This window comes from Piliocolobus tephrosceles, chromosome 3 (assembly GCF_002776525.5).
Source record: "Piliocolobus tephrosceles isolate RC106 chromosome 3, ASM277652v3, whole genome shotgun sequence".
NCBI classification, from domain to species: Eukaryota; Metazoa; Chordata; class Mammalia; order Primates; family Cercopithecidae; genus Piliocolobus; species Piliocolobus tephrosceles.
This window is the reverse complement of record NC_045436.1, coordinates 4,135,108-4,159,032: the sequence shown is the minus strand read 5'-3', so window position 1 is coordinate 4,159,032 and position 23,925 is coordinate 4,135,108. Positions and strand designations below refer to the sequence as shown.

Genomic DNA, 23,925 nt, shown 5'->3' with positions numbered 1-23,925 from the left:
CTGGGAAAGTGGCATATTTTAAGAGCATTACCAAAATATGGGATTTAAGAATCAGCTTGTGTGAGAGCACAGAGGTAGCAGAGGCTAGTGGCGGAGCTGTGGATCTTGAGTCAGACAGACTTGGGCAAGTTGTTTAATTCCCTTGGCCTCAGTTCCTTCATGTGTAAAGTACAGACATGGATAAAACCCGTCTCTTAAAGCCTGTAAAAATTAAGTGGGGAAACGTAAAGTGCTTAGCACAGTGCCTGGTGTGTTGTAATAGCTCTCGAAAAAAGGAGAATCATGTTTAAAAAAATCAAAATACTGGGAAGGAACAGGAGTGCTCTACACAAAGCCAGCAGCAGGGCAGGGAGGAGAAGGATCACGTGAACACTGTCAGATGGAGACGGAAGAACATTCTGTCTCTTTTGCCCTGTGGATAACCATGCAGAAGTTAAGGAAGGCGGATCATGACCCGGTATTAGAAATTCTTTCCAATAATTCGATCTCAGAAATGACTGAGCACTGGATTGCTGCCTTGGAACGTAACTGAGCTCTTCATGAAGCGTATTCAGAAGAGGCTGGAGGCCCATCTATTGGGAGATGTTGAAGAGGATGTTTTATTTGTAAATTCATGTTGGCCTCCCAAGTATTCTCTAATGATCAATTATTTAAATGCACGCATATGCATGCGCATGAACAGACATCAAATGGAGAAATTGCCAAAGACCTGATCAACTAATAGCATTACGAGTCCACAGAAAGGAAGCCATCCTAATGGAAGACATCAATGATCGGGGCTGGTGTTGATAGGAATGTTCCAGAAGGTGCGTTCTGCAGTTCTGCACTATCACCACACACTGCCGACATGTCTGCATTACTCTGTCCTCCTTAGCATCTACATACTGATCTCATGGAGCACAGGAAATGAGTTTCCTCTCCCTTCTCCACCACGGTCAGGCAAGTTCCCCTGTGAGTCCCCAGCATATGTGCAGTGGCAGCTGTGAAGGTGAGGCTGTGGCAATTGATCGACTATGTTGTTTCCTAACAGACAGGACAAGCTTATCTTCCTGAAGCAAAGAACATAGCACAGATGCCATAGAAACACTTTGCGGGTGTAGCTTTTTGCTGGCTTTCCAAAGCGTCTGGCTTATACCTTCACTTACTTGACATTGAGAACAATATGACATTTTTAGCAACAGGATATCTGGTCACACAGTAACAGAAGGATAACATGCCTCATTTCTGGTCTGTTTGCAGGAGGACAATTAAAGCACATGCCATTTAGAAAACACTGTAAAAAACTGTCAAATATGAAGAGAATTTCTAACAGTGACCTGTAGTTTTCTTCTTAAACTAATGATCAGACTTTAATAATAATAAAACTATGTAAATAAAACTTCTGGAACACTGAAATGTACTTTTCACATCTTGGTGTACTTTTATTGCTTGGGCCTGGTAATTCCTGGGAGCCTCATTCTTTATAATGGAGCACATATTTGTCTGACTCCCAGTGTATAGCTTACAGCGCCTGGCATTGGCTAAGACTTGCCAGAATGCGGAGTGCAAGTGTTTAAATTGGAAAGGTCACCACTGTGAAAGATCATTACATGAAAATGAGACTTAAAAATGCAGCATATCACAATCATCAAGATGTAGACACAAACCAAATGTCCACGGATGTATAAATAGATAAAGAAAATGTGGTACATGCACACACTAGAATACCATTCAGCCTTAAAAAAGACGGATATCCTGCCACATGCTGTAACATGGAGCAACCTGGAGGACGTTATACCAAGTGAAAGCCAGTCTCAGAAGGACAAATACGTGAGCAGAGAGTAGGGTGGTGGTTGGCAGGGGTTGGGGGTGGGAGCGAATGAATTGCTACTCAGTGGGCATGAAGTTTTAGTTATGCAAGATGCATACATTCTAGAGATCTGCTGCACAGCATGGTGCCTCCAGTTAACAACACTGCGCTGCACACTTACAAATTTCTTAAAAAGGCAGATCTCATGTTAAATGTTCTTGCCAAAATTTTAAACAGAGAATAAAAACTGCAACAGCTTCATGCTACCTTTTTTACAAAGCCTGAGGAAAGAGGACACACTATGTTGGAACAAACTGCAAGTCTGTTGAAACAAACTTTTACCCACCAGTAAAAAAAAAAAAAAAAAAAAAAAAAAAAAGAAGCATTGTTGAAAATAATATATTTCTTTTTCCCAATCAGATGCATAATTTGGAAAAAATATTATTTAATCACGATGACAGCTACTGTAGGTTTAGGAATTACTATGATGCAGGCACCATGCCAAGATCCTTATATGCCTTACTCAAACCTCCCAGCAGTTCTATAGATGAGAAAACTGCTGCTCAGGGAGGGTGAATAACTAGATGAATGGTTTTATGTTAATAAGATCTTGAAAGAGCTGACTGCCCAACCACTCTTTTCCCAGTCTCTCTCATACCCACTCCAAGAAGGCCTCCTTCCTCACTATGGAATCAATGGTAAGTTTTCAGATTTCATTTCAAACCTGTCTTATCAACAGCATTTGTGCAGTGAACCATCCCTTTCTTTCCACACATCTTCCTCGCATGGCTTTTAGGATGCCACATTTTCCCGGATTTCCTCCTCCCTTAGAGGACACGGCTTTCAGTCTCCTCTGCTGCTGCTTCCTCTTAATGCTGAGATTCACTCAGCTTCAACTCTTGGTCCTCCCCTTTTCTCTGTCCGCCCCCCCGGTGATCTCACTGTGTCTCATGGCCACAAAACCCATCGACTAGCCAATGGCTCATATCTCCAACCAGGACCTTTCCCCGGGAAGTACAGTTTCTCACATCCAAATGCTTACTTGACCACTTCATGTAGGTGTCTAAGAAATGCCTCAAACTTCCTGTTTCCCAAATGGAACCTCTGAAGTTTCCACCAACCTGCTCCACCCACAGCTGTCCAGTCTCAGCTGAAGGCAACGCTATCTTCCAGTTGGAGTCAACCTTGACTTTTCTCTTCCTCACATCCCACATGCAATCTGCCAGGAAGTCCTGTTTGCTTGACTTTCAAAATACATTCTCACGGTCTGATTTCTCACCACCTCCTCTGCTGCCCCCTGCTTTGAGCCCCCATCATTTCTCACCTAAAGGACTGCAGTAGTTACCTAACTGGTTTGCCTGATCTCCTCCTTGCCCCACTATGGTACGTTTTTCACTGAGTTGCCAGAATGATTTTGTTAAAATATAACAGAAATAATAATGGTGGCAGCCTCAACATCCTCCAGTGGCCTCCATTTTTATTGAGAGTAAATGTCAAAATCCTTGCAATGGCTCACAAGGCCTCCCGTCGTCTGGTCTTTCTTACCTCTGACTTCACTTCCTATCACTCTCACCTCACTTACTTCCTCTCCCTCCCTCAGGCTTCCTTCTGGTCCCACAGCCCCAGAGTGATCAACCTCAAAGTCTTTACATAAGACATTCCCTCTGCCTGGAATATTCTTCCCCCTTCAAAGCTGTTCTGCCTTTTCAGTGAGGTCTATTGATTGAGTTACCATACCTGACATGATATCTGGTCTCAGCTTTGCATGGCATAACTCAATTTCCATAATCTTCTAATATATGTAATTTATTCAAGTTCTTACTAATGTTTGCTCCTCCTGCCACACACAGACAAATTTTAAGCAGGAATGGTTTCAAATCCAACTCTGTCACTAGAACAGATTGGACATAGGGTAGGCACCCAATAAATATTTGTTGAATAAAGAGCAGTGACAGGATCTCAAATCTTAACTTTTGGGTGGTGCCGATACCCTGGGGATTATATAATCAAACCAACCGTCTCTGCTCAGCCTGGATAAAACCATGCAAAATGAAAAGTATCAGCTTGTTTTCAAACATCACAAAACCATTCTGAAGAAGCAAACCATGTTGGATGAGTCCAGTGACTGACACGTGTTCCTATGACTTCTCCTTCGCCTGCTCCCTGGCATGCCCATCCTGGGACACTGGCGAGTCCGCTCACTGACACTGGCACAGGCCTGTCTGTACGGTCGCCCAAGGATTTTGCTCCCTCAGATCTTCCTGGACTCCTGAACCTGATCAAGACGCATCTGCCTTAGCTTCCACCGTCATGGCGCCATGTCTCCTTGTCACTGGTAAGTAACTATTTCGCAAGGAGAAGTAGCACTCTTTCAGAGTGGCGGCCCTGCAGCCAGTCTGCCAAGGTATGTATCCTGGTTCTGCCTTTTGCCAGCTGCATGACCCCGGGGGAGCAACTTACTTCTGTGCCTCAGTTTCCTTAGCCATAAAATAAGGACAGTAGTAATACCTACTCCATGGGATTGTGGAAATTATTAATAAACATAAACAAGCTGGAACAGTGTCTGCATAGAGTAAACCCTTAATATCTGTTAACTGCTATTAATGTTGTTATTATTATTATCATCTGATTTCACAGGTGCTTTCAGAAGGTATTACCTTAATTAAAAGAAATTGCTGCACTGAATGAATTTTGCACATCTCGATTAGCGGATGGAGAAGATATTTGGGTATCTTCTCCAAGATATTGGGTGATAATACCTGTTTGTCCTTTTAATCATTTCTGTTTGAGGCTCTTCTGCTTTATGAGTGGGTGGGGGGATCTTGGTGTCAGTTAGTTGTCTTTTGGAGATTTTCTGCACAGTTTAAAAATGTATCTCCTCAAGGATATGTTTTGGATGATCTTTAATAACACAGATACAAAAAGGAGTATTATACAAATTATTTACTTAGACACCGGTGTTTTCAATATTAACACTACTGCTGTTGCTGCTACTATTTTATCTTTTATTAACAGCTATCATTTATTGAGTGCTTGCTGTAGCCAAGTCTATGTAATTCCCTAGTCTTATCATAACTTGTGAATTAAGGATTAATTAGTATTCTCATTTCTTTGTTTGGACTCACAGGAAAGTTTAGATGAATGTCTCATCACATAGTGATGCCTGGATTAAAATCTACAGTTTACCCTTAAAGTTTATGCTCTTAGCACTACATTGTTTTATGGAGAAGTCAAAAAGAGAAGCACATTTCTCCTGCTGACAGACTAACACATGTAAGCAGAAGGATGCTATGAGAGAATTCTACGTATATGGGAAGAAAGATTTACTTTCCGCAAGTCTGGATGATAAAAGTTGGCTAATATACTTTCTCAAATGATAAACTGATAAAGTTTTAGTGAAAATGAATATTGGGTTGCAAAGAAATAGACACTGCTTAAAATTAAGATAACGGTTCCCTGCCAAAGCAAATTATAATTGACAATTATTTGAAGAGATTTTACACATGTAAATAAAGTAAATCTAAGTGCAAAACGGTCTCATATGAAAACTATTTCTTTGAAAGCTAAACATGCTTTAAGTCCTGAAGTAGTCTGCGGTGCCTTAAATCACCGGGCCCATAATGATTTTCCATAAATATCTAGAAGAAAAAAATTTTAGAACATGATTTCTGGATGAAAGATCTGTATACGCATATTTACCTTTAAAAATACCTAGACATTTGCTGATGAATTTAGTAGGGTTTTAAATTTGAAAATGGTTTCTTTCTCCTTTCCCCACCTGCTTGGAAACTAAGAAAGCATTAGGTCATATAAGAAGCCCAAATCAAAGGAGTTAGGGTCTCTACAACACACATGTATTAATACGAAGAGACTGAGAAGCGTAAGGTACCACCCTGCAGCCTGAGGACTGAGAGGCCACTGCCACTGAAGATTTTTGTCTCTCTTGCTGAAGAGGTATCTTTGCAGTCTCTGGAGAAAGCTCAGGTAGCCGTTTGTGGCTTTCAGGATCCTGTCCTGAAAGGGGAGCTATCTGTATGGAAAGAGATGCTGTGTGTGTCTCAGGCACTGGATTAGGGGTCAGTGAGCAGGGCCTTTTGAGAAATGATGGTACTTCAACAGATTTGGAAAACTGTGGAGTATTAATGGGGCTGCTACTTCCTAGATCCTCATTATGGGTTAGTTTCAAGGTAGAAATCCTCCGCGTTTGAGAATCTTGCCTGTAGTCCTCTTGTAGAACTGGGGTGTTGATGTTAGTGAATGGTGTAGGATCCGTGCTGGAAGCTGCTGGTAGTGGATTAGTGATTTTCTGTGTATACGACATGGTTGTGTTAGATTCTTCAGAATATACAATTGTCTGCCTCGAATCTTCATTGGAATACATAGTTCCCTGCGGAGGCTGTTCGTTAGCAAAGTACTCTGTATTGCAGGGAATTTGTGTGTTAGTTACTAACTGGTCTAAAATGACACCCTTTGTGTGACTGGTTATCAAAGAGCTATGAAAGCTCTCTTTTCTCTCTGGTGGAGGGGGTGCCTGGATTGACAATGGGATCCAGAGAAAGAAATAAAGTTGAAAGAAAAACAGAGAAAGTCCAAGTTAGTCATGAAAGAAACCAGTGTCAACCTTGCCTTTACAGAAGTAAAGCAATGCCACACCTTCTGATTATGCTATCCATTTTGTTAGCTAGATTGAGTGATCATTTTCATTCCATTTAGAATGCACTTACATTTATTATCAACGTTTGCCCTTAGGGGAAAAAAGTGTTTCCAGAGAATACATTATAACCTTTGCTCCCCCTACATTCCGGGAAATTATGTTAAAAGTGAACATATGTTCTCTTGGCATATTTTTATTAGACTTTGAAATATATATATATGGTTTATTTAATAGTATTGTTTTATAACAATTTTCATGCTTGTGGCACAATTTTACTAATATCTCCAACACAGAGCTCCTTTAGTTACTATAATAGTTGCATACTCATAATTATTGAATACATAATGTATTGCTGACCTCATCAGTTTAAATCCAAAGCATCAGCTGTCAGCTTTTAAAGAATTAGAATATATGCTAGAGATTATGTTAGAAACGGATATACTTTTATGAGCTTAATCAGAAACAAAACAAAACCAAACTCTTGTTTGTTAAAATTTGTTCTCCATGTTGTAAATACAAGCCTGGGAAGCAAACTAAATACAAAAGTAAAAACATATTAAAAATAAAACATGTATTGAAATATGCACACTAGGAAAGAAGCTGTAAGCAGTGGTCTAATAATCATGCCTTAAAATAATACAGTAGACAAGAGTGTGCAGCGTTACCTGAGTTGGTGATCTTTTATCTTGTAGGTTTGGTCGAACGCTTCGAAAACCTTTTGCTGCAAGAGAGGAATATGTAGCATCTCCATTCAGTGTCTCTTGATTGCCATCATTGTAAGATCTCCAAGCTTTCATTAAGGGAAAACAATTGGATACAAAAATATCTACGTTCACTTAAACATTTTTTATAAAATTTATTTTTATTTCCAAAATTATTTTTATTTCCAAAATTGTAGTGTTCTTAATAGAGATTTAATTTAATATGCATAACAGTGTATGAAATTTAAATTTAACATGAAGTCAACACATGTGGCTATGAATAGGTTTTTTAAAAGTCACAAATAATGTAATAGTTATTCAGAATATTTTTTCTGTACCTGAGTCTGGTGACTGAGAATCACGCCCTGAAAGAAAAAAAAAATGTTGAAATGAAGACTAAGGTGAAATAAATTAATAACCCAGTAAAAATAACATGGCAAAGAACTATATACATTATTTTTGCAAACATTATTTCAATTTTAAAATCTGGGTATGTCAAACATGCCAAAGGGAGGCTTGTACATTTATTTTTACTTCAATTAGAATGTCATTCATTAAATATCTATAATATATAAAATCTATATAGCAAACACTAATTTTTCCTGTCAATGATGTTGTAACATTCAATTTTAATCTTATTATGGCCAAGGATGAATATGTGAATTTCTAAATATCAAATGAAAGGATCAGAAGAGATCTGGTTTATAAACAGCACTAACTCAAACCACCGGATCGTTAACTTTCAATGCCCTGCTGTTGATAAGCATATTTAACTCCTGTGTTAGAGAACTGTATTCTGTAGTTTGCATTTTTTTTTACCTTAGGAAACTGTAGACCTGTCTACCATATCATGTGACATTTTCAAATTATTCTCGAGACTGAGTTTTTTTCTTATTGCCATATAAAAGTCATTTTATACTCAAATATGAAAGAGCTATTACAATATGTTCCACCATCTTTCAGCTAGTAAGCTGTGGAAAATAAATTTCAGTACTAATAAATTGCTTTTGGTAAGGCAGTTGGCAAGTTATCAGTGATATATTTGTTATCAATTTTATTGAAGTTATATATTCCAGAATCTTCTATATGCACATTTGAGATAATCAGTTTGTACGTTTAACTTATGTAACTTATGTATATTTGAAGTCATCAGCTTGTGTTGCCTGGTTTATTAAAGCACATGGTCAACTTTATTTAGATTCATTAAGCTTTTAGCCCAACCTGCTGTCCACTCCTGGATTCCTTCTGCGTGTCCCCAGGACCATTATTAGATTCTCATTTCAATTCATAAAACAGGAACTTTACATGCTGAAAAAGTCTTTGTTTTTCTTTTAATGCTTCAGAATAGTTATTTTCAAGTTTAAACACGAGAATTTAGAATGATAAAAATGGGTTGAGAAATGCAAGCATCTGATTTTTAGATAAAATATTTGATATGGATTCTTTCCAAATCAAAGAAAGAAATACAAATGTGAGTCAGCACAGAGTACATTAGAATGATCCCAGCTCAGGTGAGCCAGAGAAGACTAATGAATTCCCATTCTTTATGATCATTGATGACTTTGTATGGATTTTATTTCCAATGAATTTAAAATTACAGTAATAAAATGGGTACCATAGAGAAAAATTACTTTGAAGAATTATGCATGAAATGCTTATTGGATCCTACTTCTAGAATTTGTACAATTTTTAAAATTCTATTTTATTTTTTAAAGATGGGGTCTTGCTATTTTGTCCAGGCTGTCCTTGAAATAGTGGGCTCAAGAGATCTTATAGACTCAGTCTTTTGGTTAGCTGGGGCTACAAGTATGTGCCACTGGGCCTGGTCCTCCTTCTAGGATTTGATGGAAGCAGAAATGATTGAAATTCTTTATCAGTTATATAATGAAGATAAAGAAAAACACGGTTTGGCAATACAGAGCAATCATCAGAATTCTGTTTTGGGGCACTTAGGAGAGAGATTTAACAACCACGAGGTTGCCATCCACTGTGGACAATGAACAAATTTTGGGATTTGGGAAAGGACAATGAAAAATAAATTTTGGGATTGGGGAAAAGGTAATAAAATCGCCCAAAGCTCCTTTATGAGAAGAGAAGCAGCATTAACAACAATGATTATATTCTGATTATTTTCTTGAGCATAGGGAGTGTCTTTTACGCTTGGTTTGGTAAAACTGAGATAAAAAAGAAGGCGTGTGGTATGTGCTGGGGACGAAGTAATGGGAGCCAGAGGCTTGGAGGTGCAAGGGGTGCGGGTGTGGTGAGAAAGAAGAGGGTGTACTGGGCAGGTCTGAAGGACACTGGAAATAAATTCCCTCTAATCGTCTGTAGGGGGCAGGCTCCGTTTCTTCACGCTGGTCACCGTGTTGAAGATGATGGAGCCCCAGGAAACGGTAAGTGTGAGAATCAGAGGACAGTCACTCCAGGCTCAACTGTGGGTCTCTTCCTGGGACACTGGGCCCAGGGATTTCCAAATGAATCTGTCCCTGTGCCACTGGAAACATTACAGTAAGAGTGGTGGGCTGTACTGAAGGGCCTTGCATCACACAGTGGACACGTGTGTGCAGAATTAAGAGAAAGGAGAAAATGGCCATGGATTGGAACTTCAGGATGAACCAATATTTTAATAAAGCTTATGTGGATGATTAAAGCCTGCCTTGAAGTGGGTGGTCTTTCAAGGAGACTAAAGTACATATCATTTGTCTTTCTTTAAAATAAATCCAGGACTTGGAACACCCAGTCCTGATTTGTCCTTTTTATTATAGTCTCCTATGTGGACACTGTTTAGCATGGCTCTGCTTTTATTTTATCCCTGCAGGAAAGCCTAGGAGAGGGAGGACACCTGTTCTTTGGAGCAGGTAATAGAAAGTATCATGGATCCATGTCAAGTAAAGACAGTATAGGTTAGGGAAAAAAAAAAAAAGTCGGTCAGGTAAATGGCTTGGCAGATGTGTGGGGAAAATGGTTTTCCCCTAAATCTGCAACATTCCTGATGCACATTCACTTGTAAAAAAAACACAAAGCTAGGACTAGGGGCCTGAAGGTTTAGTGTTCTTTAGTAGATAGTCACTGCTTCACTGAAAATCCACGAATGACTAAATGGTGTACGTTTTTCCCTTTCCTGGCTGTTTTGCATGTGAATGTTTTAACAAATAGGGTCTTGAAGAATGAAGACCTCCACATGCTCTTACCAGCACTTTTCCTTGTGTCGAGGCACAAACTAGTGAGTATCTGTCTGGAATTGTGTGCAAGACATTCTTGGTTCCATGTCAGGGGTGGAACTGGATGCCCTCAATGGCCCTTTCCACTGTTATGATTCTAACATGGCAGCTTTTATGTAGCTGTGTTTGTGATACGTGTCGCAGCGTAATCTCTCCTCTCAGGTTTTATTTAAATCCCTTTTAACTGATATGCTATATTGACACTATCACTTATAATTTACTTGAAAATTATTTTGATGCCTGTAACTCATTTCTTTAGAAGACTCAAGTGCTTTTCAAGAATTATTTTGAAATGTTGATTAAATTCAAGTCAACTAATTGAGTGCCTACTGTGTTTCTATGTACAATTATAACCCTTTTCATTTATTTTCTTCATTTACTCTCATTTATTCTGACAAATCCTTGTGAGCCTGGGAAAGGATTAAGCTTTCAGAGAGGTAAGAAAATGACAAACATTTTTTCTTTTGAAAAAAAGGAAATGAGATCTAGACAGACTAATTTTCTTAAGGGCATAAAACATGCAGGTGGTACTGACAAGACCCTGCCTCTTGGCAGAGTGGTCCCCATACTGCAACAGGCCACTCTTGCCAGCGTTCCTTTAGGCTGCCAAGTGGTTTTGGTGAAATAAAATGTTTTTCATTGTTTCTCAATAGTCATTGTCTTGGTTCTAGCATAGGTTTAAAATATCCATGTGTGCTCTGATGGATTGTCCAGTGGGAATTTACTTCTTATAAAAGGAAAAGAGAAAGACAGAATGACTCAGGGGACAAAGAGGTGATGACTCAGATTGACTCTGTGATCTGAGAAGAGAGCGAGAATGGCCGGGGACCTTTTGTGGAGGTTTTACATAAAGGCTGTTGTATTTTAACGATATTGAAGGCAGTAAATATTTATCAATTCCTTTTTGATTCACATAAAGACACTGTATCATATAAGTTCTTATGAAAGCTACATAGAATGCAGTTGTGCATTTGATGTTGACTTCTTTATTCAAAAATGTAATGGAAACTTCTTTGAAAAAGGGGGCCAGGTGTGGTGGCTCATGCCTGTAATCCCAGCACTTTGGGAGGCCAAGGTGGGCAGATCACTTGAGGTCAGGAGTTCGAGACCAGCCTGGCCAACATGGTGAAACCAGATCTCTACTAAAAAAATACAAAAATTAGCCAGGTATGGTGGCAGACACCTGTAATCCCAGCTACTCAGGGGCCTAAGGCAGGAGAATGCTTGAACCTGGGAGGAAGAGGTTGCAGTGAGCCGAGATCGTGCCACTGCACTGCAGCCTGGGACACAGAACAAGACCCTGCTCATCTCAAAAAAAAAAAAAAAATCTTACTTTATGTCTAATTGACACAAAAAAGGGCTGTTTTTAAACAATTATGTCCAAAATTCAGTGGACTTCATTCTCTAGAAATCTTACTCCTAGTGATAGAAAACTTAAAATAATCGAAAGCTACATTGTTATTACTGAAGATTATTTCATATTTTTGAAGTACGAATTTCTTTTTTCTGTTGTAATTCTGAAGCGTTAAATCTTTTCTATTAAGTCTAGTTATATGAAATTGCGTGTATTCATATAACTCTGCACATTGGCACTGTTGAAGCAGTGCGCCATGCTCTGGCATATGCAGCAAGGTTCACGTCTGAGTAGGCTGGGCTGAGATCCTATTTGGTTGAAATGTCGATGACATTCAGGGTATTGGCATTCCAATTACATGATGGCCCTGAACTCTCAACATTTATTGTCTTACTTGCCTTCATTCCTGTTTCCCATAGTATCCAATGTAAACACATCTGTAGTTTTTCTAACACCTTTTTGTGTTTATACATGCATGAGCCAATACATACAAATAGAGATTTGTATAAAGATGTTTTTTAACCAAAATGAGGTCATACTATAAACCTTGTGCATTTTCTTTTAACTTAATATATAACTAAACTCACTAGCTGGGCATTTAAACTTGGACGTTGAAATCCATTGTGGATTAGAGGTAGTGAATGGAAGTGGGATTCTCCATATGGAAGTTCGTTTTTGTTTTTGTTTTTTTTCTCAAGAGAAACTCAGTAGTTTAGAATTAAGTGACTATAAAGTGAAGACCACCCTGAGTATTTAATCAACTGCTAGATGTATGTGTGTAGAAGACTGTGATATGCATAGTGAGAATTACAATTATTTAAAGACTCCCCATCCCTTTCTCACTTCTGCTGCAAGATCCATTAATCTTATAAATAAAAGACAAGGAATCCCCAAACTGCAACTAACCAACCAGCCAACCAACCAACCAGTCACCAACAGGTGTGGGTCTATTTCAGGGTCTCGAGGCACTGGGCTTGCTGGCCTCCCTTTGACCTTCTAACAGCTGCACCCCCTCCCAGTGCAGACTGTGCCTCAGGTACTGTGCCTAACTTTGGTACTGTGCCTTAGGTAGTCACAACGGGCCGGGCGCGGTGGCTCAAGCCTGTAATCCCAGCACTTTGGGAGGCCGAGACGGGCGGATCACGAGGTCAGGAGATCGAGACCATCCTGGCTAACACGGTGAAACCCCATCTCTACTAAAAAATACAAAAAAAAAAAAAAAAAACTAGCCGGGCGAGGTGGCGGCGCCTGTAGTCCCAGCTACTCGGGAGCCTGAGGCAGGAGAATGGCGGGAACCCGGGAGGCAGAGCTTGCAGTGAGCTCAGTGAGCTGAGATTGTGCCACTCACTCCAGCCTGGGCCACAGAGCGAGACTCCGTCTCAAAAAAAAAAAAAAAAAAAAAAACGGTAGTCACAACAGAGATTTATTATAAAGGGACCACCTGAGTGGATGCTGAAATCTCACGCCCCCAGTGACTTCCTATCTGTGGGTACATGTTAATCTTAATTAGTCAAGATTTTGATATGTTTAAATATATATATTAGAAGGGTCTTTGCTGACTGGATTAAAGGAAAGCAAAGGTCTCTTTCAAAACTAATGATCTATCATTCTGTTCATAACCTTTGACAAAGAATCCAGTTAATGAAGATTCAGTTTCCTACAAATCCCTTTTTCATCCTGTACCCTTGTACTCCTACCCCAACAGTTTTTAGGTTGAAAAAAAAAAAAAAAAAAAAAAAGAGAAACCTCTGAGTTATCTTAATGAAATATTATGTTACTTAAGTTCATGAGATAACAAAAACTTAAATAGTTATTAACCCTTGTGGTTACTCAAACTATTTTTGGCAAGTGACTGTTGTTTTTAATTATACATTTGAAATGTTTACTACAAGATCTCATTTTCCTTTGCTTTTTATGTTTAGAACAAAAACAGAAGAGCTAGAAGCCATTCAAGTGCGACATTCTGTGAGTTAGTGATATACCTGCAGCCAATAGGTTTGGAGAACTTTGCACTCTCTTCACAGATGTTAGCGTAACAGACATGGCGGCACGTTTGCGAGCACACCCACCGCTATCTGGAAGCAAAAAAAATGACATAGCAGAGGCCAAGGCAACGGGAAAAGCACGTGCAGTATCATGCGTTTTAAGTGAAATGTGCCAGACATCCATGAGAAAGATGAACAGTTAGAATTAGTAACCATGGAATGCACCTGCCAATTTCACAACACCCTCCAACTAAAACAAACAAAATGAAGCAAAACAAAGGAAGACCAGGGATCTGTCTTAGAAATTGGCGTCACTGTTTTAGTGAAAGCATGGAAGACTTAATACTTAACATTGTATGGTTTTCTTTGTGAAAACTCAGGCACAGAAGTCAATCTTGTTTATACCATTTAAATTCAATTTATACTAAATCTATAAGCATTGGAGCTGGCTTTCAGAGTCAAGGATCAGCTCTATGTCAGGATTAAGGGCTATGGTACAACATACTTTTAAGTTAATGTTATTTAAGTTTTACCATCTTCTAGCTGTTGTAATTCCCAAAGAGAGCTTGAATAATTCTTGCACTAAAAATTATTAGTGACACAGGTATGATATATTTTTTAGGATTCACAGAGGAACACATGGCATTATGGAAAGTCCATTCGTCCTGTAGTTATTGTTAGTTATGCAAATAACCAGCCTTATTAAAATAAAAGTATTGATATATATGGTATCGAAATGACCATGTTTAAAGAAAGGAGTATATTGCTTTTACTTTTCAAATTTTTAGAGCCAGGTCTTGCTCCATCACCCAGGCTGGAGTGCATCATAACTCATTGCCATCTCAACCTCCTGGGCTCACGCAATCCTCCTGCCTCAGTCTCCTGAGTAGCTAGGACCACAGGCACACACTGGCTAACGTTTTAACTTTTTGTAGAGACATGGTCTTGCTATGTTCCCCAGGCTGGCCTCAAACTCCCTGGCTCAAGTGCTTTTTTCACCTTGACCTCCCATTACAAGCATGAGCCACCACACCTGGCCTCATTTATTGCTTTTATACTTTTAACAATATGTGTACTATGATTCATATATTTAAACTTATGCAAGTCATAATGTGAAATAAAATCTGTGTAAGTTCATCAGTCATTTTAATGTGCTATGAAAAGTTTAGACTTCTAAATTTGGAAGAGAAGTCTTTTAAAATTGGAAGGCCAATGTTCTATTTATGACCAGATTCAAATTCCACTCTTACATTCCTCTGTAGTATGGTATGCGCAATAAATAGTTTTGCTCATTCTCCTCATTCTGCTTAAGTAAAACCAAATTAAATTAAATCTTTTTGAAAGTTATAAAAAAAGACAATATAACCACCGATATAGTAATACAATCATGATATATTGTGACATGTCCATTTTTCCTTTTTCTTTATTTTCATAGGGAAAGTATCAAGTTTGTTTATTGGACATGACAGAATTTAGATGAGTAAAGATGCTTGGAAGGATAATTCAAATGAATTTTTTATAACATTTGTAAATAGTAAGATTAATAGAACTTAAAATCAGTGGAGTAATTCTTATATCAAAACTTCACTTTTTTAAAGTATATGTTTACAGTAACAATTTCTTAATGTAGAAAATCATTAAACCAGAAAACCAACTTGAAAGAATATTAAAAGAAAATGAACTAAATAAAGCAAAGGTTATAGTTAAGAACCCAAAGAAAGTGACACAAATGGTAGAAACAACTGAAGATTCCTTCAGGAGAGGCTCCAAAAGGATTTCAGCAAACTCAGCAAACTGAAAGTGCTTAGAGACAAGGGTGTCTGATAAGATGGAGGAAACGTTATTGCTTCCAGGAGCTGTGAACTGGTTAGAATGGTTGTGTAGTCAAAGGTGTTGACAGTGAAAACGGACATCACTCTAAGAGTGATTTTATTTCCTAGTTCTATTAATTCTGAACATCTAACAAGCACATAGGTGAAAAGAGAAAATTCCAGAATGAGAAGATCCAGGGTCACAGGTTAAAACTCTGGTGTCCACCCTGTGGGCTGAGATGCCCTGGGCTGCGCCGTGAATCCGCAAGGGTGTTGGGGGACACTTCCTGTTTTAAGGAAAACACAGCGCCAACTGTTGGACGCTCCAGGAATTGCTCGCTTGGGGCAGTGCACGGTTTCAGCGTAATAGATGTGCTATATTCCTTTTGATGACATCATATTTTTAAAAAACTGGGATTTTGATAGTTGCCATGATAAAATGCAAGTACCCTCTGAAGAACATTTTATTTATTTATGTTTAGAGACAGGGTCTTGCTCTGTTGCCCAGGCTGGAGGGTAGTGACGCACTCGGAGCTCACCGGGCTCAAGCTGATCCTCCTACCTCAGCTTCCCTCATCGCTGGGATTACAGGCACATGCCACCACACCCAGCTAATTTTAAAAAATTTTATACAGATAGGGTCTCACTATGTTGCCCAGGCTTGTCTCCAACATCTGCAGTCAAGTGATCCTCCTGGCTCAGCCTCCCAAAATGCTGGAATTACAGGCGTGAGCCACTGTGCCTGTCTGGCCTATAAAACATTTTAGATCAGTAAATGAGAGTGGCCATGAACAATCTCATTCTGAGGTCTGAGAAATTTTTCAGTGTGCAACAGGCACACACATATTATTAGTAAGTAATTCATGTTATAAAGAAGGAAATAAAACTATTTTCCTTCAATTTATGTGTATTATTTTGTCAAATGGCTTCTAAGTTGTTAGAAAAAAATATTTATAAAGTAATTATTAAGTTATTAAGTTGTTAGCATCTAACTACTTAATAAATAGAAGTGTTAGGTATTTTTGGCCTAGAAGCACAATGAAAAAATTACTGAGACATTAAAGGTCACTGTAAACCAAGAAAGTTTGGGAATCTTTGCCAATTTATGTACTTTAGGAAGCTCTAAGTCCTAGATGAAATAAATAGAGACTCCGTCTTTAATAAAGTTTAATAAAGAGCTGAATTCTAAAACTCGAGGCATTTGTAAAATTGCTGGAACAGAATAATCTATTATATTCTGTTTCTACTTCCTTATGTATTGATACTTTCTGATACTCCTTGAAGATATTTTTAACATCTTAAAACGAGGATGCTACCTTTCATGTGTCGGTTTATCCTAAAGAATCCTAATGCTGGTTTTGCCTTTGGTCCTCATGAATGACCTACAGCCTGGCTGGGCTCCTCTTCCCCTGAGCTGCAAGATTCCTGGAAGCTGTTCCTACTGCTGGAAACCACTCATATGGGTAAATTATACATGGAGAATTATTTGATGTCTTTCCGTCTCTCCTTTCTTTGATAGCTAAGATATGCCTAAGAAAGTAATGGGTTAAAAATTCTAAAAGTGGACATATAACATGTTTTGTATATTTTTTCTACATTGTTTAAACACTGTAGTATGAAAAATTAACTGGATTCCCCATGGCTAGTTTATTATGTACTGATTAAAAGCAAATACTTAACTTAAAAGAATGCTTTTTAACCGTAGTGACTGACACATGAAGATTTAAATAGGAATATAGCTTTTTAATAATTGATATATTGGATAGATATATGAATCAATAAAGAGATATATTCTTGTTTAAATGAATATTAATATCAATAAGACTGGCCTGTATCATCTATCTATATAGATTATCTATTTGTGTTATCTATCCATATATTATCTGCATTATCTATATCTATCTACCTTTCTATCAGTATTTTCTATCAATAGATAGAAAGGTAGATAGACAAAAAAGAAGAAGAGCTAGAAGCTATTTTGGGGACTAGAAAAATAACTTGTGGGGCCACTTTATTCATCTATCTATCTATCTATCTATCTATCTATCTATCTATCTATCTATCAATCATCTGCCTATCTGAAGATAGATAATGCAGGCCAGTTTTTTTACTAGCTCTTTAGGAACAAATGCCTACTTCATTTTGTAAACACAGTAACAATGCTTTCTAAGCATTGTTAGATTGTAAATTTCTAAGGCAATATATGTGTGTATGCATATACATATATATTTCAAAATGGTATGTTTTTGTAAAAACATTAAAATTATTATTTTGGAATTTTGAGCAAAAGTTTTCAGTCACTTTTGATCAATTTTATGCACAGGTTTGAATACCATATTTGCCAATCATTATACATAAGTGGAAGTTCATCCACATAAGCGAAATAAACCTACCCAAACTGCATCCCATCCAGAGTCAAGCTCACTCCTTAGAAATGAGAAGATACTTTAGAGGGTTACATTTGTGCTGCCAAACAGTAACTTGGCTCAAGGACCTTAGTGACTGAAACAAATTTGCAAATTTTTGTGTGCTTACTTTGCTATGAGGGATTGAATTATATGAATAGGAAGGTCAATTATGGAATGTACTGCACATGAACACAGTATATTCAGTATATCATGTATGCATATCTCCATCATAATAGGGTTATAATAAACAGGAAAATGGGCACTCAGTAAAATGAGGAATACTGGGAAGTTATGATCCACTTAAGTCTACAGGGAGATGTCTTGGAAGGATCAGGAAAGATCACTTCCTCATGTGAAACTTCTGCTGGAGTGACTTTGTAGCTCCAAAACATGGCTGATGCTAATCCAGCTGTGGGCTCTACATTCTATTTGCTTTCTTTTGTCTCCTTTACCTAGTAATATTTTCTACTTCACTCCCCATGTCTAATTCTGGCATCTCCAATCCTCAAGATGCCTTTGTGTGGTGCATTTGCAGGGTTACAACTTCTCTTGATGGCTGAGCCTTCCTTGTGTGTTTTGACTGTCTCCAGTATCCTCATATTGCCTGTTGTCCACTTGTCTGCAAGGTGACAGCATCCTCAGGAGCCTGCCCACACAGGCTTCTCTGAGGCCACTATGGTACATGGCACATGGCACAAGGCTCTGCACTCAACCTGGGGATTAGGTATTGGTCCTCGCCAGTGGTTGGGTAATCCCCCTGTAGGTACTTCGATGCAACAAGAGACCTCAAAAAGGCAACCAGCTGGACATGAGATAATATCTTGGGCCATCCTTTCTACTCTGCCATGGGGTGACGGCTCCAACAACTTTCCAGTGATCTCTTGTGGATAGGAAATTTCAACACAAGTTACAAAATCTCAATGAGAAAGTTGTTTCTTGAATTACTTAATATTGTATATTTCAAGAAGGGGGGAAGGCAAAATTATAAGCCAAATTATGTCTACTGTGGAAAAAAGTTCATATGTACAAAGCATGTATCATGAACACTTCTACAGTTAAAATGTATACAATACAGTTTAGAGGCACAGTTGTTAAGCTAGTTGGAGATACTATCCTCACATCTATACATATAATGCTTATAACACTATGTGAATTGTGACTATAGGTTAATTAAGCTGACTTTGTATAAAACGTTGACACTCTATCTGCTGACTTCTTCAACATAAAGAGTTTAAAAAACAGATACGTTTTAAGTAGTTTCCACTAGAGCAACGTGCCTTTGAATTTAGCCTATTTTTAAGTGAGAGATTTCAAAAGTACACAAACAAATGTACACAAACAAATACCTCTTCCAATTGTTTAGAGGAGTTCGTTTTAACATGTGATTAGAGACAAAGGGAGTAGGAGCAAGTAACAGAACAGAAAATTCTGTTTGGTGCCATAAGAGTGGAGCACAAATGCAAAGAGAGAAAGGAATGCATCTACGCTACGTATCTAATCAGAAACTCAGAATACACCTAGGATCAGTGGAGTGCTAAGCTAATGATTGAGGGCCAACATGACTTTTGGGGAGCAAGGCTCAGAGAGTCGAAAACTAACAGACAGCGTACCTGTGTTCATTTTGACCTTGGAGGGTTTGGTATTAAAGTCTTCAGTTTTCCTGTAGAAAAAAAACGGTGCATAATTTGTTCGCTAGCATGTGAAGAAAATATCATGAAAGCGTGTCTTGCTTTTGATGTACCTGTAAGTTAATATCACATTATCATTAGTTTTATTTAAATCAGTGTTTAATAAGGTAGGAAGAATTGATAATTTTCTTCATGTTAAACTTTAATTATTGGTCCTATGATCATAAAACAGATCATATTCTGTTTTTATGCTTTTGCTTTATGGTGAGCATTAATGGATGAAAATGGAGAAGTTTTGTGCTTGTTTCTTTCTTTTTCTTTTTCTTTCTTTTTTTTTTTTTGAGACGGAGTCCCTCACTGTCGCCCATGCTGGAGTGCAGTGGTGTGATCTTGGCTCACTGCAACCTCCACCTCCTGGGTTCAAGCAATTCCCCTGCCTCAGCCTCCTGAATAGCTGGGATTACAGGCACATGCCACCATACCCAGCTCATTTTTTATATTTTTAGTGGAGATGGGGTTTCATTATATTGTCCAGGCTAGTCTTGAACTCTTGACCTCTTGATCCACCTGATTCGGACTCCCAAGGTGCTGGGATTACATGCGTGAGTCGCCTTGCTTGTCCTGTTTGTTTCTTTTTCAGAGAGAGAGGGTTATGCTCTGTTACCCAGGCTGGAGTGCAGTTGGTGTGATCATAGCTCACTGCAGCCTTCATCTCCCAGACTCAAGCCATCCTTCCCCCTGGAATTTACAGGTGTGAGCCACCGTGACTGGTTGAGTTTTCTTTTTAAAAAATTAAATTTCTTTTACAAATATTTATACAAACGGTTTTTGTTCCCTAAGCCTGAAATGACTATCTGTTAAGTGTACTCTTCTAGAGTTTTAAAAGTTACCCTGGCACTTCAAAATCATTGCCTTACATATGCTGGTCTATTTAGTACCGGGGAATATGTAATGAATGTAACACATATTTTGAGGACACTGTCAAGAAAGATGAGATTCATCTGTCTCTTTTTTTAAGACACAGGAAATAGATGGTTACTACAAAACTCATTTCTGCATTAGTATTGAACACTGATTTTTCCCAGTGAAATGTTGGATGCAGAGCAATTGAGATTAATTCACTAGAAATGGTTGGCAGCAAGGGCTTGTCTCAGAAAAATGTTTTAAATATTGTGTATTGTTTTACGACAAGTGAGATGACTTAGTTCTTTCTCTGGTATATTCTCTTAGTCCATTTATGGAGTTTCCTATTTATCCATACTCTGAGACCAAAGAGGAAACACATGCTGATAAGGAAGCAAATCTCCTAAGTCTCAGAGCTCCCTGCAAGAGCTGTCTGACCCCGGCCACTTGGCCTTTGCTCCTGAGTGGGCCTGTTGTTCAGGATCCACAAGAATCTCCCCCAGCACGACACACTCACAGCTTCCAGGAGCATTAGCACTACAACATCTGAACATTTTCAAGAATTTTATTTATTCCTTTTGGATGAACGAGGATAAGTTTGAAATGAAATCATTGGCACGATCACCTGGCATGAAAGACTTTTCATAAATATAGTTTTTTCAGTCTCTAAAAAGAGCAGCAAATGAGCTTCCTGGCTTTTTTTGCCTTTGTCTGCCAAGGTTCTCACCCTCTTCTCCTTTCTGACCATTTCCTCTGCTCAATTTGACAACTATTATTTTCTTTCAATGTGGCTATCTGAGTTCACCTCTTATGGAAAGCCTGACTTTGTTCATTACTGAGGTAAAATTATAATAATAAAATCAAAATGTGAATTTTAGCTAAATATAATGGTACTTCTCTCCCAGTGGGGGGAAAATGATGAAATAAAATAACATTAAAAATATACTTAAGTCCTATGAAATATAATTATAAAGCAAGATTTTATATATAGATATATATATATGTATAATGTAATCTTCATTTTGCTATATACACATGTATATGTACACACACACACATATTTGCCTAGATTGAATTACTAATACCATAGGACTCAATAAATGCTAAATTAATGAACATTTAAAATGGGTAAAATCACAGTACTGATAATCACCTCAATATATGTTTTTAGAGCTCTAAGCTGAAAACAATATAGATGATATCCTTGCTATGTGGTGTTTAATTTTTGTGTAGTCTGTGTTCAGTGTCATATCCTCGCCCGTCTGCCCCAGGCATCGTTGCAGTGTCGGGAGCAGGGCAGGAGCCATGCTTAGTGTGGCCAGGCCAGAACTGAGTTTCCACAGGGTTATGGGGAACTTCACAGTGACAGGTCATAGGCCAACAGACTCTGAAAAATGATGAAGGGAAATTTTATGATGATGAATTTTATCTCCTATTTGTCAGTGTATGCAACTAAACAGGTGCATTTCTGTTTTACTTTGTTGTTTTGTTTTTCTCCAGAATTACACAGAAAAATGTGGCATATTTCTAAAAACTCAACTTGGTAGCCTTAAGACCGCCTATATTGAGGGATACCGACGAGGTCAGGGAAGAGGGCAGTGGTCAGCACAGGAGCTTTGGGAAAGCGCCTTTAAACATATTTATTTTCCTCTCTCGGTAGCAAAACTCCTAATATGTTAACCTTAAATGGACAAAATAAATGGAAAAGAAAAGCCTCAGGGGATGTCTGTGACTGAGACCGAGGCAACTTCTAAAACCAGAAGGGATAAACAACCTCCAGAAAATGAGGAGTATAAGGACCTTTCCCAAATTCGACTTCATCATTCCTTTTGAAACCAGGCGACGCTGTGCTTAAAACTGCTTAAGGTTTTAAAACTGAATGAGGAAGACAGTATTTGGACTAGAATAATAGTGATCGACAAAGAAAGCATCAAATACAGAAGGTTAACTCTCAGAATACAAAATCTGCTGATACACTGTAATAATGTTTTTGTACCAAGTTGCAGAACTAGTTATCAACATCTATTGTTTGAATTCAAATGCCGATATTTACAGAACATCTAACACTCAAAAAGTAAAATAGGACTAACAAGAACAAAGAAAGGTGCCACAAATCCTTGAGGTTTTCATCTTTAAAGTGACGTATCCTGTTACTTATAAATGTAATTTGTGAGGTTTTTCAACTTCCCATTGTTTTCGATGTCAAAATGTGAAATGACTAACTTCCTAATTAAGCAAGACATTTTCCAAGTCGTTAAAAGAAGAACCCCAGTGACTGAGCTCTCAAGAAGAACCTGAAACCGAAAGGCTTCTTGGATGACTAATAAAAATGCATGATTCTATTTCCATTATTTGTGCTAAGTCCATTAACAAATCCACGACTGAGAGCTCTCATTAGACAGTTCAAACTAAAGTGAATCTAATCTCTTTTGTTCTGCTCTGAAAAAGTGTCCTTGATTGTACTTACATAACAAGCACAGATTATTCTGGAAAGCATCAAATTCCTAGAGTCTTTGCCTGCTACTAGAAAACAGTATTTCAAGTATTCTCTTCACTTGGAATTGAACCAGGGACGAGGCTATGAGAACTGACCATAACATGGAGACTACCTTGAGCCTTAGCAGACGGTCCACGGAGCAAAGAACTCTCTGAACATGAAGGGGTCACATGATTTTCAATAGGTGCTAGGGGGTTGTATTTACTTTTGTCAAAGTTTCATATAAAAAGCAACTTCATATGTGTCCTATTTTGTGACAACAATGGATTTCTTTTACTTATGGCTTAGAGTAGCCTCCACTGCCAAAACACATATGGCAATAGACTGTGTTGATTGTTCGTGGAAGGGCTGTTAACAGCATGACTTTGGATCTATAGTCTTTTAATTCTGCTTGAATTTCTTTTTTTTCTTTTCCTTTTTTTTTTTTTTTTTTTTGGGGGGGTTACCCTGTTTTCCAGGCTAGAGGGCAGTGGTGCCATCTCAGCTCACTACAACCTCCACCTCCTGGGTTCAAGTGATTCTCCTGCCTTAGCATCCTGAGTAGCTTGGGATTACAGGCGTGAGCCACCACGCCTGGCTGAATTTTGTACTTTTAGTAGAGTCGGGGTTTCACCATGTTGGTCAGGCTGGTCTCAAACTCCTGACCTTGTGATCCTCCTGCCTCGGCCTCCCAAAGTGCTGGGATTACAGACGTGAGCCACCACAGCTGGCCAATTCTGCTTGAATGTCTTCGGATTATCAGACATCTCACTTTTCTCTGAATCAGAGCAGACTGTGTTCTCAACATGCATAAGAGAAGAGACTGGGTAATTTAACTTTTGAAAGAGGGTCCTAAGGAGTTTGATCCTGCATGGGTATGAACATGCCTTTGTGCCTGTTGTCTTATAACTCTGCTTGAATTGTTTTGATTACCAGGCATCCCATTTTGAGGAGCAGCAGAGACAAAATCCTTTCCCCAGTGTTGGCCAAGAATT

General features: G+C 38.4%; 1 protein-coding gene across 9 annotated transcripts in view; it reads right to left on the bottom strand.

Annotated features, from left to right (window-relative positions):
* SORBS2 (sorbin and SH3 domain containing 2) overlaps positions 1 to 23,925 on the bottom strand; it is a 378,235-nt gene that overhangs the window by 84,798 nt on the left and 269,512 nt on the right. For 2 of the 9 annotated variants that reach the window (XM_026456057.1, XM_026456058.1), the window contains exons 1-4: positions 19,534 to 19,579; positions 13,702 to 13,794; positions 7,483 to 7,509; positions 7,109 to 7,233 (exon numbers count right to left, since the gene is read on the bottom strand). In XM_026456057.1, the coding sequence (XP_026311842.1) occupies positions 7,109 to 7,233; positions 7,483 to 7,509; positions 13,702 to 13,794; positions 19,534 to 19,543 (255 nt within the window). In that variant the 5' untranslated portion in view covers positions 19,544 to 19,579. Of the gene's footprint in view, positions 1 to 5,678; positions 6,321 to 7,108; positions 7,234 to 7,482; positions 7,510 to 13,701; positions 13,795 to 19,533; positions 19,584 to 23,925 lie in introns of those variants that run through there. The other 7 variants (XM_023221003.3, XM_023221011.2, XM_023221009.2 and 4 more) reach the window with 7 other exon arrangements.